The sequence below is a fragment of the Rosa chinensis genome, chromosome 1 (genome assembly GCF_002994745.2).
Source record: "Rosa chinensis cultivar Old Blush chromosome 1, RchiOBHm-V2, whole genome shotgun sequence".
Lineage (NCBI taxonomy): Eukaryota > Viridiplantae > Streptophyta > Magnoliopsida > Rosales > Rosaceae > Rosa > Rosa chinensis.
Window position 1 is genome coordinate 48,444,176 of NC_037088.1, and position 15,000 is coordinate 48,459,175.

Sequence of the window (15,000 nt, forward strand, 5' to 3'; positions counted from 1 at the left end):
TCGACGGACTGGTAGGCCATAGAGAGCGATAGCGTCGTCTGGAATAGCGTCTCGTGGTGCTGGACCCAGTCCGGTTTGATGGTCGGAGAATCGAAGGAGCAGGGGTCGATGGATAGATGTGTGGAGATGAATGCGGGTACCGATATTGGTTCCCCAAGTATGGGCAACCTTTTCGTTCAGTTCTTCTTCTTGATCGATGATTATTTTCTTCGGGGGAGCCATTTCTGGGAAGCAAAGAGATATCGAAGAAATGGATTTTTCTGGGTTTAAGAGACTAGAATGGTTTCTGATGTGACAGGTCTCGCGGCCGTGGGTTTAAATAAGGATTTTTGTGAGGGAAACGATACGACAGAAAGGCATTTTGCGGATGAAAGGACGCAACCTTCATTAATGACATCGTTTCGAGCGACCGACGCGTCGTTTTAGTCCCCTTCAAGCAGTTACATCTTCGTGGGCCTGCTTTCGGGGCCTGGGGGGCAATGTTTGAGCCCAAAAGTAATCTTGGCAAGATCCTTTGGTGGATTTAGCATAGCGGGCCGATACCTGCGGCCCAAAATAAGCCTACTTGGGTTTGGGTTACAGCTTCGTCCATTCCGTAATCCATAAGGAAAACGAAACCTTATTGGAGTCAAGTAGCAGAGATTGAATAGGAAACTTCAATCAATAATCCTTCTGTAGCAAGGAACAGTCGAAGACCTAGGTATAAATACTAGGGTTCGAGGACATAACAAGGATCTCTCTCAAATCAACTAATCCCAGCGATTACAAAGCCTCCCCGGAGCAAACCTTCAACCTCGTTGAAACCCGGCGACTGTGCTTCCAGTCCTAGTCTCCTCGCGAGCCGACTGTCAGTACTACTACCACCGACACAACCAGCGAAGCAGGGGTAACGCCCTCGCAACCCAGCAAAGCTAAAGTCACGCTTTAGCAAAACCCGTGCTTTCTCACAACTTCCCAGTGATTGCTCTGCTTAGTCTACAATACTAAGTATCGATACGGTGAACGCGAAGAGATCACACTCAAAGTTCTTATCCGTAAGGCAGAAGTCCTTTCCCGAAAGGCTAGAGAAGAACCCTGTGACGAGGTTGGTGCTCTTCTCGTCCACAGCGCTTGAAGAAGAAGTTAGGTAAAGCGACTACCCCGACGATTGCACCCCGCGGTGCTGGCACGCCTGCGCAATCACTCGCTCAAAAGAGACAGTTTGCACCCCTACAGGATTTTCGCGTCAAACAGAGTCTACTGAGGACAGATAGCTGTGGCTATTGGTCTTTAGCTACAAATATGGTGTCCGACGCTATTTGTACAGACTCCATTTGGAATTGTACCAATTAGCCACCTCAAACTCTGTCCGTGCCAATTCGGGGTACATTGCTAAAAGCGCTAGACTCTGCACTCTCTGACAATGAACAGTGACTTATGCTTTATTTATATTATTAAATGTTACCATTAAATGCCAGATTACCACCCAATTCTGGAATCTGGTTTTGAAGAAATCTGCCACTCTGGTTTGTTATTCGTGGGTCCCATTCTACGACAGTTCTTGTATTGAAGCAAAAATATACTTGTTTTTATACCATTGCCAAAATGTATGTACAGCTGACCAAATCCAATACTAGCAGTCCATACCTATACTTAAAAGCGTAAAAGTATCCTCAAATGGAAATTAAAAATTTAAGTACAATAATTTTCCCTGCAGCTCTACTGAAGACGCCCAATGTCACACAAACTCTTCTGATGTGCTTCTGCCCAAATAATATCCTACAGAAAAACCCAAGAAACACAAATTAATAGGATATGTCTGCCATAAAATTTGGTCTTGCCCAAATACAACAATGACATCAATAGAGGATGAAAGCTTTATATACATATATATATATAGGGGCGGGTTCTGAAGCGGACGTCCGACGCAGTGGCGGCGTTCCAGGCTGCGACGGCGGCTCGGGGCTTGGCGGACGGAGGCCTGAGGCTTGGTGGACGGTTCTGGGCAGCGTTCGAGGTTGGAGGAGGTCGGAGTTGCAGGTTTCTGGGCAGCGAGCTCACCTGCAACTGCAGGTTTCTAGCCAAGGCTGCAACCACGTCGCCGGCGACTCCACCGACTGCAGACCCGTCCGTCTGACCCGTGGCGTCCGTTCGGCAAGCTCCGCCGCTCCGTCGCACCCCGAGCCGAGCTGCAGCAGCGCCGTCCGCACTTTAACGAAAGTGCGGACGTCCTCTTTCGAACGCGTTCCTATATATATATATATATATATATATATATATATATATATATATATATATATATAACATTAGTTATGCTAGAGATAAAATTATTACATGATAGATATTGATTATATCAAAATGTATTGCAGTAGGAGTCTCCTCTGTTATCCTATACAAACTCTCGTAATCAGTTCAAATGTATCAAGAAATTTCAAAAGTTCGCTGTTCCGGTGACTTGCAGATTCATAACTGCCTCCAACATTAGTTATTGACACTTTTCTGAACTTATACACATATGCCAAAGGAAGAAAGTGCATTCAGCTCTCAACCCTCCAAAGCATTTAACAGAATATCCAACCTATCATTGCTTGTAAAAAATTTATAAATTGAGTTGTGGAAATTATAACCTGCACAAGAATCTCAGGCTTGGACATTAGAGTAGAATGATCCATTCCCTCCTCAGCCTCCTCCAACAGCTAGCAAAAAGTAAGGAGGGAAAGAATTTATAAAAAATACGGAGATGTAAGTATTCATACTAGGCGATGCGAACTTGTTGACTTCTTCATTAGCGAAAATCAACTTATAAACTTCTTATCTTACTGTTGTTAGCTGCAAATATATAACAAAATATTTTTTGAGCAAAATGCCATTGAAACCAGAAACAAAATGAAAGCACTAACGAAAATAAATTAGGTTTCCAAATCAAATAGACACCGACTGCAGAGCAAACAAAAGAAAGTTAGGGAAAGCAAATAGAGCGACATCAGGAGTTCGTTTTTCTGCTTCTCTTTGCTGTAAAACACAGTAATGAATCAATACATAGCTAATACCATCATCGATCATATTTCCTATAAGTTACAAAGTAAGAAAGATGCACACAATTGAAAATAATAAGCTCTACAAAGTGAACTTACAGTCGTATAGAGAGTCTGAGACTGAGCGATGAAGATGAGTAGAGTAGACGAGTATAGAACACTGACAGCTAATTAAAAGGTTTTTCATTCTGCACCAGTGATTATGCAAGCAAATCAAATCCAAATCCAAATCCAAATTCAAAATTTAAGATAATCAGAAAGCATAACAAAGTAGATACAAAGAAAAACAAAAACTAGAGTCTCTTGGGATCGCCCCATATGCACAGATTCAACAAAAGCTTCAATAGATCGAGTAGAGAGATCTACCTCTATTTCACGGCGTCATCTGGATCAGAAACTTGGGACATGAATAAATCGTCAGTTGAAGTAGCGATGTGGAGCGGCGTACATCGGAAGATGTTGATCAGCGATTGCTATTGCCAGCGATCCCGTCGATTGCAGTGAGGGGAGGAGAAGACTGAATATAGGATGGATGGAAGAGAGAGAAAGAGGATGTAACTAAATGGCCACGAACAGATAACATATTTAATTAAAACCCAAAAAAAATTATGTTTCTGTTTTTTGTTTATTAATTAATTATGGGACCTGCGAGTGAGAAAATTTACTGCACTACTGCCTTGCGACGGACAGATAACAATTTAATTATATTATATATGACTAAACAATTGGCCACGGACAGATAACATATTTAATTAAACAAAAAATTGAAAAATATATAATTTTAATTATGTTTATGTTTTTTGTTCATTAACTATGGGACCCGCGAGTGAGAAAATCTGCAATTGTGTCCTGCCTTGCGACGGACGAGGTGGGTTTTGTCACTGGCTTTCTTAAAAAATCATCCCCTGCGACGGATGGTGTGCCTAAATCAATTAAAGCTACAGTTAAGAGTTGACCATCCCAAATTAGGACAAATTGTAACTATACAGCCGCAGATGGGTGCTCGTCCCTATTGGGGCTGTGGCTATAGGCCATATTTCTAGTAGTGCCACCATCAACCTCTTCTCCCAGACCCAATTGATTCCGGAGCTTCAAGGTCGGGCAATTTTCGCACTTGAAATTTCTCATTTTATATTTTGTGATTTCTGAAGGCTGGAATTTAATTTCTTTGTTTCATTGTTTCAGTGGTGCCGGTTCTGTTTCAACACTCGCTCAAAAAGGCAGAGGATGATATCGTGAGAACTTTGGATCACATTTTGATCCTCTGAAGACCAAGGTCTTGCCTTTTTTCTTCCCTCAGCTCCTATTCACAATTCGGCAGCACCTTTGAAAACCAAGTAATGACAACTATAGCGGCATATATGAAAATGCCCTTACAACTGCCCCCATGCAGCTTCAGCAAAAGAATGAAAAACACATGTTGCTGGGAGGAAAATATATGAAAATGCCCTTACAACTGCCCCCATGCAGCTTCAGCAAAAGAACGAAAAACACATGCTGCTAGGAGGAAATGACGGGAAGGTGAAGTCCGTGCACAATGGACGTCAATGTGAGGGCGTTATGATCATTTGATGGAGTCAGGTAGAGGAAGTTTTGGTCAATTGGGTGTTTTACTATGGTGAAACCGTGAAAGCTCTACTGAGTTTTAGTAAGCCCTCGGTATTTCTCAGGGGCTCAGATGGGCCATGGCCTCATCGGTATGTTGGTCTAACTGTAGATGAATTCGGTGCGAACTTCGGACTTTGTTTAAAGTGATTCAACACGATATCAACACTATTTGTTGTTGCAATATCAAGATTTGTAACAATTAAACTTTTTTCTCTTTTTATTTATTTATACATATTCTAGAAATTTCATGTCTACGTCAACAAAAGATATTTGTTCTTCATTATAAGATGAATTCGATGTGAATTTCAAAAATTTGTTTTTGTGATTGATTCGATCAGCACGATATCAAAACTATTTCTTGTTGGAATATCAAATTTTTTTAATAATCTCTACTTTTCTTGCTTTCTAATCTTTTTATTAATGTTGTTATTAGTAATTTTTTGCCTATATCTGCGATGACTTTTTTTTTTGCTATGAGAATACAACTATGCGAGATACGAAAATGTTTACCTGGTCAGTTATTGATCAAGAAAATAATGTTCAACCACTCTTGGATTTACATCCAAATTTACATCCAAAGGCAGAGAAAATTATTATTAAGTTGAGGTGTTTTGTTTTCCACCCTTGGATGTAAATCTAATATATCTCACTTAAGTCACATAATCCAAATCTTAAAATGCTTGTACACCTTCATTAGTAGAATACCCAAGACTAAATACTTCACATAAGAAAATTTCTTCTTAGCGCACTTTTTTTCCTTTCACTCTCACACAACTCACACTTTTTCCGATACTTTGCATGTGTGTGAATAAGCTTGTATGTGTGAATAAGGTCTTGGCATGGCCGGTCTGTTTCTTCCCTCCTATTCACAATTCGGCAGCACTTTTGAAAACCGAGTAATTCACGACTATATATGACTATGACAATAGTAATGAAAATGTCCTTACACGTGCTCCACGCAGAGCATGTATTGAAAGATGTATTTGCTTACGCGCTTACGCATGGCCCAAGGCACATTTGAGTGGGTGGCAAATTTGGCCTTCCCTTTTCCTTTATTAGGAAGTAGTTTCGCAGAGACATATAGGTACTGAATGCATGCTTGCATTCTGATCATCAATTAATCTTTGTTCAATCACCTTGATCAATACTTATTATTGAGAGATGGAGGGGTGGCTCAAACAGTTTGTTTATGCATTTATGGTACTTTTGCTACTGCTACATATCTATATTAGCCCATCCCTGTCCCTTGAATACAATAATTCAGATGGTACTTATGGGAGGTGCATAGAGAGCGAAAGGCAAGCACTTCTTGCTTTTAAAAAAGGCTTCAGTGGGCATGGCGGCGACGAAGAACTACTGTCATCATGGGGAGGGAGAGAGGCACAAAAGCAAGACTGCTGCAGATGGCGAGGAGTCTACTGTGACAAAGGAACAAGCCACGTTACACGACTTCATCTTGGAGACCAGTATTTGAGAGGTACGATTAGTTCTAAACTCTCTGAGTTGAAGCATTTGGAATTTTTGCACCTCCAATTCATTAATGAGAGTCAAGTTCCAAAGTTCATTGGTTCCCTTACCAATTTAAGGTACCTTCATCTTGATCCACTTGATGATGGCAAATTTCCATATCAGCTTGGAAACCTTACGCACTTGCAATATCTCAGCCTCACTGGTAATTACTACTGGGGTGTTGAACTAGAAAATAACCTCAATTGGCTTCCTTATCTCTCTTCTTTAAAATACTTGGACCTCAGTTTCAATTATCTCGGCAATGTATTTGATTGGCTAGAAATAGTAAACAAGCTCCCCAATCTAAGAAACTTAACATTACAACAATGTGATCTTCCTCCTCCAATCTTTTCCACTCTTTCTCACATAAATTCTTCCAAATCTCTTGCTAGTGTTGAGCTTCGTAACAATCCAAATGCCGCTGCCACTACTTCAATGTTCAAGTGGTTGGGCAACTACAATACCAGCCTTGTTTATCTTTCCCTCGAATCCACAAATTTAAATGGTTCACTTCCTGATGTTTTTGGAAACATGAGGTCTCTTGTATATCTTAATCTCTGGGGGAACAATCTTGAAGGTGGAATCCCGCATTCCTTTGCTAATTTATCTAGTTTGCGATGGTTGTCGCTTTCGTACAACAATCTCAGTGGACAATATTCTGATTTTCTGCAAATATTGTCGAACTGTGCTCCAAACTCATTGAAATATCTAGACTTCTCTCGGAATCACCACATTTCTGGGTCATTGCCTAATCTTATAAATTTTTCGTCCCTCAAGTATTTATCTCTCTCAAGCACCGGATTGTCTGGAAGAGTACCCGAATGTATAGGGCAAATGTCCAAGTTGGAGGGGATCGAAATGGCTAATACTTCTTTGGAAGGGACCATTTCTGAAACTCATTTCTCACAACTGTCCAGATTATTGGTTTTGGATTTATCATATAACTCGCTAGCTTTTAACTTCAGTGCTGATTGGGTTCCTCCTTTTCACTTGGAGCGCATGGTATTGAGCGGGTGCACGATGGGTCCCTCTTTACCTCGGTGGCTACAATGGCAAAAGAAACTTTTAAACATTTATATGTTCAATGCTAGAATTTCTGATATCCTTCCAAGTTGGTTTTGGGATTGGTCTCATAAGGCAACACAGATCGACCTTTCTTGCAATCAAATTAGAGGAACATTGGAAAATATGAGTTTCGAGTTTGTATTTAACCCTGGGCTTAATTTGAGTTGGAACTTATTGGAAGGTCCTATCCACTCATCAGTACTCTCAAATGCATCATATGTCGACCTCTCCAATAACAAATTTTCAGGGCCAGCTTCTTTCTTGTGTGCTGCGAAGGTTAGTGACTTGACCTATCTGGATCTCTCAAGCAACAATCTTTCTGGAGAACTTCCTAATTGCTGGACTCATTTCAAAAGTTTAATCTTTCTTGATTTGAGTAACAATTCATTTTCCGGAAAGGTTCCTGCCACAATGGGAAAGTTAATTTCCATTGAGTCACTGAAACTAGACAACAACAAATTTGTGGGAGAATTTCCTTCCTTGAAGAATTGCAGAAACTTAAAAGCTTTTGATCTGGAAGACAACAAATTTTCAGGACCTATACCTATGTGGGTAGGGGTTCTATTTCCAAATTTGGCTATCCTTATCCTTCGATCCAATCTCTTCAATGGTAGCATGCCGTCACAATTATGTAATCTCACAAGTATTCGTATTTTGGATTTTTCAATTAATAACATCTTCGGAAGTATACCCAAATGTCTCAACAATTTGACTACTTTAGCTCGAGAAGGAAATCCAGAAGATCTAACCATCAGTCATTTTTACACAACTACTTTTGGACCATTTCCTTACTTCCATGGTGTGGAGATTGAATACACTACTTCGCCTTTTGGCGATATTTATGAAGATGAAATAACCATCTCATGGAAAGGAACACTGTCCAGATACAAAAGTACTTTGGGACTTGTAAAAAGCGTTGATCTGTCAAGCAACAAGTTGACAGGGGAGATTCCCAGTGACATCATTCATCTCGTTGGGTTAGTTTCTCTGAACTTGTCGAGCAACCATTTAACCGGTCAAATAAATCGAGAGATGGGAAAGTTGCAGTCATTACAGTCCCTTGATTTATCAAGAAACCTATTACATGGCACAATTCCAACAAGTGTTTTTCAAATATAAGGTCTTGGTTATTTGGACTTGTCCCACAACAACCTTTCCGGAAAGATTCCAATCGGTTCTCAACTCCAAAACTACGGTCCCTCTTCTTTCGTTGGAAATTCTCAGCTTTGTGGACTTCCACTTGAGAGGTCTTGTTATCCAAATAAGGAAAATAGTCCACATGGGAATCAAGAAGACGATGACGGGCTCATCACACAAGGATTTTATATCAGTGTAGGGCTTGGATTTTTTGCTGGATTTTGGGGAGTTTGTGGCAGTTTGATTTTCAACAAGTCATGGAGATACGGATACTACAAATTCTTTAATCTTCTGAACGACTGGCTTTATGTGAGAATAACTTTAATCAGGAGGCAACTAAAGAATAGACTAGCTTAGTTCATCATCATAAGTAAGCGGTAATCTCTCTCTCTCATATACAAATACAAAGTAGCAGCTTTGTTTTATGGTACTCATCGCAATTATGATTTGTGTATGTTTAGGCCCTGCAGCTTGCGCTAGAAGCAGATGCATACTTCCCTTGACTCGAAGAGTTCATAGTTGCGGGCGACAATAATGAAGCAATACAAGCTTATGTTTCGGAGTAATAATGCATATGGCAACCATATACGCTGCTTCAGCATCATTGTAGCGGTTTCTTTACTCTAGCTTTTGTCTTTTTGGCAACTATATTCGCTTTCCTCCCAATTTGATTTGCCTGTGCCTCGTGACCATAGTATAATATATCCTAGAATCAATACTTTGCAACTCCTATATATTATGTATTTAGGTTTTGTTTTATTTATGTCCCGTCGAAGAGGTCTTGGCCTAGTCCCCCCTTCTTTTTGTACTTTTTTTTCTATCAATAAAATTTCAAATAAAAGCGAAGAGTTAGCTTTTATTCGCTTCTGAAAAAAGAAAAAAGGTTTAGTAGATCAAAATTAGCTTAAATATGATGAATTTATTGTTTGAAGTTTGAACTTGTGCTAATGAGATAAAATTACAAAAGACAAATTTAACGTGATAGAAAATCAATGACAAAAATATAATAATTCATACTCTTGCCAAAATGAGTTTGGACAAATCCATCCAAAAATTTATAAGTACAATGTACATAGTGTATTAATTGGCAAAATGAAGTCGTATTGGTTTATCTTGGGTTTTTTTCCTATCCGCACAAGTCGGAGCGTTTAGGGTTTGGGTAAAACAGAGTCTCTCGTCGCGCTTGTCCGGCGGCACCCTCACGACGACGACGGCTCCTTGCCTAGTCAGAGTGAGAGGGGTGTAGCCGGACGGGCTATGGTGATTTTGGTTCGTAGTTCTTGGTGAAAGATACGGCGCCTCTGTTTCTTGTCTTCTCAGGCGAAATCGATGGCGGCTTCAAGGAGATCGTGGTGGTGGGTTGGTGTTCTATGGCAGATCGCTAGACCATGGTTGAGGGTTCTTCAGTATCTGAGTCAGATCAAGTTAATCTCTACGATTTTGGGTGGATCTGGGATTGGATTATTGGGGATAATCTTCAAGGGCTGGATTAATGTGCGAAGGCGATACTGGAATTGGCAGCGGTGGGCACGGTGGTTGGTGGTGTATAGCGTCGTGGTCTACAACTGTTGGCTTGCTCTGGTATCTTCAGGCGATGTGTGGTGGTCTGCTATTGGAGGGGATGTGCAAAAGTTTTTCGTACTACGGCGGCGGCCTTGCCTAAAGGCAAGGCTTTGTAGTTATGTGATTATGGGCACCAACCTCACTATGTGTTGTTCTTCTTGGCCAGAGTCGGAGCTTTGGTTGTGGAAGATGAAGGCTGACGCCGGCATCGACTCCTATTATCTTTTACTTGTTTTTTTTTTTTTTAGGTTTTCGTCTTTAGTTTTTTGGCTAGGTCTTTTGAGTCCCTACTCTCTCGAGCTAGGGTTTGGGATTATTAGTGGTATGGTTGTGTTATTATGGTGTCATTCTCAGATACTATTGGAATTATTCTCGGTATCATCTTATGGTCGAGGTATTGGGGAAGAGCTCCTGCACGTGGTCTGGCAGTTTTGGGCCACGGTGTTGAAGGGAGTCCTTTTCTTCTTGAGATTGGTTATGAGGAGGTATAGAGACTTCTAGGTTGGTTTATTTGATGAGCTATTGTTGTGGCGTTACTTCCGAGGACTATATGTGATATTATCGATGGTTTCTGGTGGTCAATATGGCGGCAATTTATCCTTGTACGTGGTCTGGATACTTTGGGACACGGTATGGAGGAGGATGACATGGCTGTTCTTAGTATTGGCGGCGAGATTTTATCGTGACTCTCGGGATTGGTATTGTTATATAGCCCGAGGAAATGGGCGATTAGTTTGGTTAGGGGTTGGGCCCATTTGGCTCATGGATGTCATGGTTGTTGACGAACCCGTAACTGAGGTTGTTCTTAGGGAGGAGAGTGGGGAACTTATGTCCATCACTGGTCAGTCCCGTTTTATATAATCTTAGTATCTTGGAATAAAAGTTTTTTCTCTTCTCAAAAAACAAAAAAAGGAATAAAGGTTTTTTCATTCTAAAGAAAAAAATGTACATAGTGTAATATAATGATCGAAACCACTCATATTATTCATCATCTAAAAATCATTTGTATTTAATTCAATCTTTGAGATTGTTAAATTATTTAACCATATCAAATTAATACATGAACGGTAGGCTATGAAAATATCAACCATTGTCAAAAATATTTATTTGTTCGATGGTTTTAAATTACTCTAAACTCATATGAAGAAATAATTTGTAGACGTAAAATACTAAAATCTACATATAGATACTATCTTCTTTAAGAATTTATTCTAAATTCGTTCTAAAATTTTCTCTGAGGTGACCACTGAGACTGAGCTATGTACTTGAAGAAGCCCCAATGGACCGAGGGAATCACCCCCAAGCCCACGCCGGAATCCGAATCAGACTCACCGACCACCGCCGTCGGCGATCTGGTCAACTCCTTGACCACCCAGAGAGTCTACCGTGAGGTAACCCTCGCGCTCCGAAGCGGCCTGAGGGAGGTCCGCGCCGAGTTCTCGTTCCTCCGAGTCCGCGGCCTCCGCTCGCTCCTCAAGTTCCTCCGATCCGTCGCCGAGTCCGACTCCACCATCAACCTCTTCTCCCAGACCCAATCGATTCCGGAGCTTCAAGGTCCGGCGATTTTCGCACTTCGAATTTCACATCTTTATAATTCCGTGATTTTCTGATGGTTGGGATTTCATTTCTTTGGGTTCCAGTGGTGCCGGTTCTGTTTCAACACTCGCTGAAAGAGGCGGAGGACGAGATCGTGAGGAATTTGGATCACATTTTCGGCGTGGAGCCTCTGAAAATCACCACTCCTTCGACTGACTCGGAGATTTCGCTTGCGCTTCGGGTTTTGGAAGGGTGCTGTTTGCTTCATCGGGAAAGTGCCGTCTTGGCTCACCAGCACAAGGCTATTCAGGTACCAATTTCGGAAGCTGATACCGAAATGAACAATTGATTGATTGGTGTTATGTTGGTGATGAATTTGAGTGATGAAGTAGGTTTTTGTGATTGGGGTTTTGTTTAGGTGTTGATGAATATATTGCCTACTAGAGGAGTGGCTGAGCAGGGTGTGTGCTTGGATGCTTTGACTGCCATTATGTTGGATTCGTCAGCTAATCAAATGGTATGCGCAGTTTCGTTGTTACTTGGTTGTGTGAACGATGATGGGTGGTTTGCTCTTTGATTTTAATGGGTGTAATGTTCAGGACTTTGAGGCACTTAATGGTATCGAGGAAGTTGCAGAGCTTATAAGAGATAAGCAAGTTGATGAGAATCTCAGGTTAGTTGTTCATTATATGTTAATGGATTGTTTTCTTATGCGAACTTCCATTGTACAATATCTAGCATTTAATGCTAAGATGATGGTTCACTGAATTGAGTTATGATTTGAAGCTTTATCCACGTATAACTGGTTTTGGGAGGCCAAAGTCTATGAAAATGATATTTCTTTCTTGACTATACTGGGAAAAATGTGAAGAGGTTTTTCAACAATAGCTTTATGGTAACCACATGATTTCTGTGTGTGCTTCTTGCCTCTTCATAATCCCCACATATCTATCATCAGTACAGATGTTTGTTGGCAATTTGATGTTGAGAGTTTTTGTCACCGTCCTTGGTCATCATGTGAAGCTTCTATATGCTAATTGTTGTTTATGAAGGGTGAATTCTTTGAGATGAAAATATTGCTCGATAGATATTTTGTGAAATTTTTTTTTCTTTTCCCAATATAGCTTTATGGTAGCCACATGATTTCTGTGTGTTCTATTCCTAATCCCTATGCAACTGTTGTTAGTACTGCTATCTTTTGGCTTGTGATGAATTAAGTCTAGAAATCATGAATCTCTTGAGAAAATCATGTCCTTTAATCTAGGCAGGTAGGCGTAGGCCGCGTAGTTGGATTAGTAATGAGTAATGAGGCCATCTGGCTAAGCTAGGCCCTTACATCTTATTCAAGCACACTGAAGAACGCCTATTGCTTCTGATTAGGTTGAAATGTGGAGAGTTCCTGCTGCTACTCATAGGGCATGTAAATGGGAGGGACAGGCCACCCTTGGCAACTGTACATGAAGACATAAAGCGACTTTTGGGTGAGAAATCTGCTTCCCTTATCTGGGCAGCCAGTCAATTTGGCTCAACTCTTGATCCGGAGCAAAGACTAACTGCCCTTCACATCCAAGCTCGTCGTGTACTGGAGTCATTGGACCTGTACTGAATCTGAACATAGAAACCACCATAGGTCTTACTCATTGTTTTTAAGAAAATCACCATCTGTAACCGTATTTCCTCCATTGCTTTGTGTGTTTCTCTGCAATGGCTGATTTTTGAAAATGTTTGAGAAATTGACTTGAAGAAACCGTGTTAACCTATTTCTTACAACATAGAGCAACGTGTTGTATAATCTAGTTGTAAACTTTTTATGTTAATAATAATAGTATAATGTTCTCTTATGGATTCTTTTACTAGCATGATGCACAAATTTATTCACCGTCTTCGATCCAACTGCATTTGAAACTGCATACACCAGACCTCATATTTGAATTCTGCATTTTAGAACATTAATAAGGTTCTAGCAGAAACAGTTGCTTTCCAGACGACCCCGATATATACCATTCCTTCTTATTTAGTCCTTGGCTATATGTTCAGTGTGATTAGGTTGTTCACAAATATCAGTTTATTGTCTAACCAAAGTTTGATTGTCTTAGTGTCATCTATCCATTATTCATTTCTCATGTAGAAAATATCAACCATACTCTTAGAATTTTAAAAGTTTTACAATACATTTGAAATTATTAGCAAAAAAAAAAAAAAAAACTATACATATCAAAGTTGAAAATTATACCAAAGTGCATTGTGAACAGATTTTTCACATATTACATAAAGTGATTCAAATCTAGCACTTTGTCCAGCGTTGTCCGTGATAACTACTTCGTTACATATACTTTCATTTTACTAAATAATAAGTATTTTTGTGTTGGTAAGAACCTCCACATCTGGAGCTACTCCTATTCATTATACATTTCAAACTGTAGAGATAGCGGAGATCCTCCTTTAGTACCACGCAAGAGGCGCTAGAGATCTAGATTCCTAATATAAGGAAACTTATTGTAATTAGACAAAAAAACTAAAAACATAGGGTTAGGCCAAGGGCCTAAACCCTAGCCCAGATTTAGAAGCTAATGGACTGCGGTAGAAACCTCAGCCCAACAACCTGAAGCCTAGTAGGGTAGTAAGCCAAGAAGATCCCCCAGGCCCATCATTCTGGTTCGGGCCTGGTCCACCATCTTCTCCCAACACTCGTCGTACGTCACATTTCGGCCGAGTTCGGTTTGACCCATGCCACCAACCCACCTTGTCGCGATCCACATCACCATGGCAGCGATCCAATTGTCCCGAGCCACGCCGCCGACCTGCGTCATCACCAAACAACACCATCCTCAATCCGAATCTTCACAACCCTGCACTGCCATCGATCGAAACCCATGTCGGCGTCGCCGGTCCAAGAAACCATTCACAGGGACCAATTACGGGCCTATAACAACACAACCATTGCCTTCGCCACCAGCCCAGCCAAACCAAACTGACAAAAACCAGGAGAACCCTCTCCAATAGAGCCCTATGAGTAGTAGATATGGATCTCTCGTCCGGCAGCAAACCCCAAGACTGCTGCAAGGCCGGAGCCCACTCGGACGTCCGGACGACGCCGGATGAGACCAACTTTGCAACAACGGAGTACGCGGCCTTAGGGTTTTCCTTAGGATAAGACTCCTGAGTCTTCTTTTCGATTAAAAGTAATTTATATTTAGTCTAAATTCTCAATATATTATTTGTGATCAGAGGAGAAAACATTTTAACATGACTTTTCGGTACAGATTAGTCTTCTGACCTAGAAAACTTTTAAGAATACCGTGTGATTTCGATAAAAAAAAAATAAAAAAAAACATATTAAGTACTTCCACATCATGAAGTAATACATTTTTATAAGAAATAATACTAAATGCAATGTATTTTGACGTTTTCATCGAAATTCAATGCTTTTTAAATATTTTTATAAAATGTTAGTACTGTTTTGACCTTCGATTTACTCGATTTATTGGTCACATAACCTGAAAGTACAGTTTGTCCCGTTTAATACGACTCGATTTATAGTCCCTCCACGTAGTCCATCACTACGTAT

General features: G+C 40.5%; 2 protein-coding genes and 1 long non-coding RNA gene across 8 annotated transcripts; 2 read left to right on the forward strand and 1 right to left on the reverse strand.

Annotated features, from left to right (window-relative positions):
• Positions 1–1,428: 1,428 nt before the first annotated feature.
• Positions 1,429–3,488, reverse strand: LOC112182165. Of its 4 annotated transcripts, none has more exons than XR_005805402.1 (4): positions 3,381–3,488; positions 3,114–3,202; positions 2,607–2,675; positions 1,429–1,758 (listed from the first exon to the last, which is right to left on the reverse strand). It is a non-coding gene; the product is annotated as an uncharacterized LOC112182165 (long non-coding RNA). The 4 variants fall into 4 exon arrangements; XR_002929301.2 differs by having other exon boundaries at positions 2,607–2,808; XR_002929300.2 differs by lacking the exon at positions 3,114–3,202 and having other exon boundaries at positions 2,607–2,808; positions 3,381–3,470.
• Positions 3,489–5,725: 2,237 nt separating this feature from the next.
• LOC112180404 (receptor-like protein EIX2) lies at positions 5,726–9,119 on the forward strand. 2 transcript variants are annotated; one of them, XM_024318957.2, is made up of 2 exons: positions 5,726–8,710; positions 8,795–9,119. In XM_024318957.2, exon 1 carries the CDS (start codon positions 5,784–5,786, stop codon positions 8,313–8,315), a length of 2,532 nt encoding a protein of 843 aa, XP_024174725.1. In that variant the 5' UTR covers positions 5,726–5,783; the 3' UTR covers positions 8,316–8,710; positions 8,795–9,119. The 2 variants fall into 2 exon arrangements, with proteins under 2 accessions (XP_024174725.1, XP_024174731.1); XM_024318963.2 differs by having other exon boundaries at positions 5,726–8,703.
• A 1,944-nt stretch (positions 9,120–11,063) lies between these two features.
• On the forward strand, positions 11,064–13,200 carry LOC112196870. 2 transcript variants are annotated; one of them, XM_024337342.2, is made up of 5 exons: positions 11,064–11,450; positions 11,537–11,742; positions 11,851–11,949; positions 12,032–12,105; positions 12,697–12,775. In XM_024337342.2, exons 1-5 carry the CDS (start codon positions 11,156–11,158, stop codon positions 12,758–12,760), a joined length of 738 nt encoding a protein of 245 aa, XP_024193110.1. In that variant the 5' UTR covers positions 11,064–11,155; the 3' UTR covers positions 12,761–12,775. The 2 variants fall into 2 exon arrangements, with proteins under 2 accessions (XP_024193110.1, XP_024193103.1); XM_024337335.2 differs by lacking the exon at positions 12,697–12,775 and adding an exon at positions 12,813–13,200 and having other exon boundaries at positions 11,072–11,450.
• Positions 13,201–15,000: the final 1,800 nt, after the last annotated feature.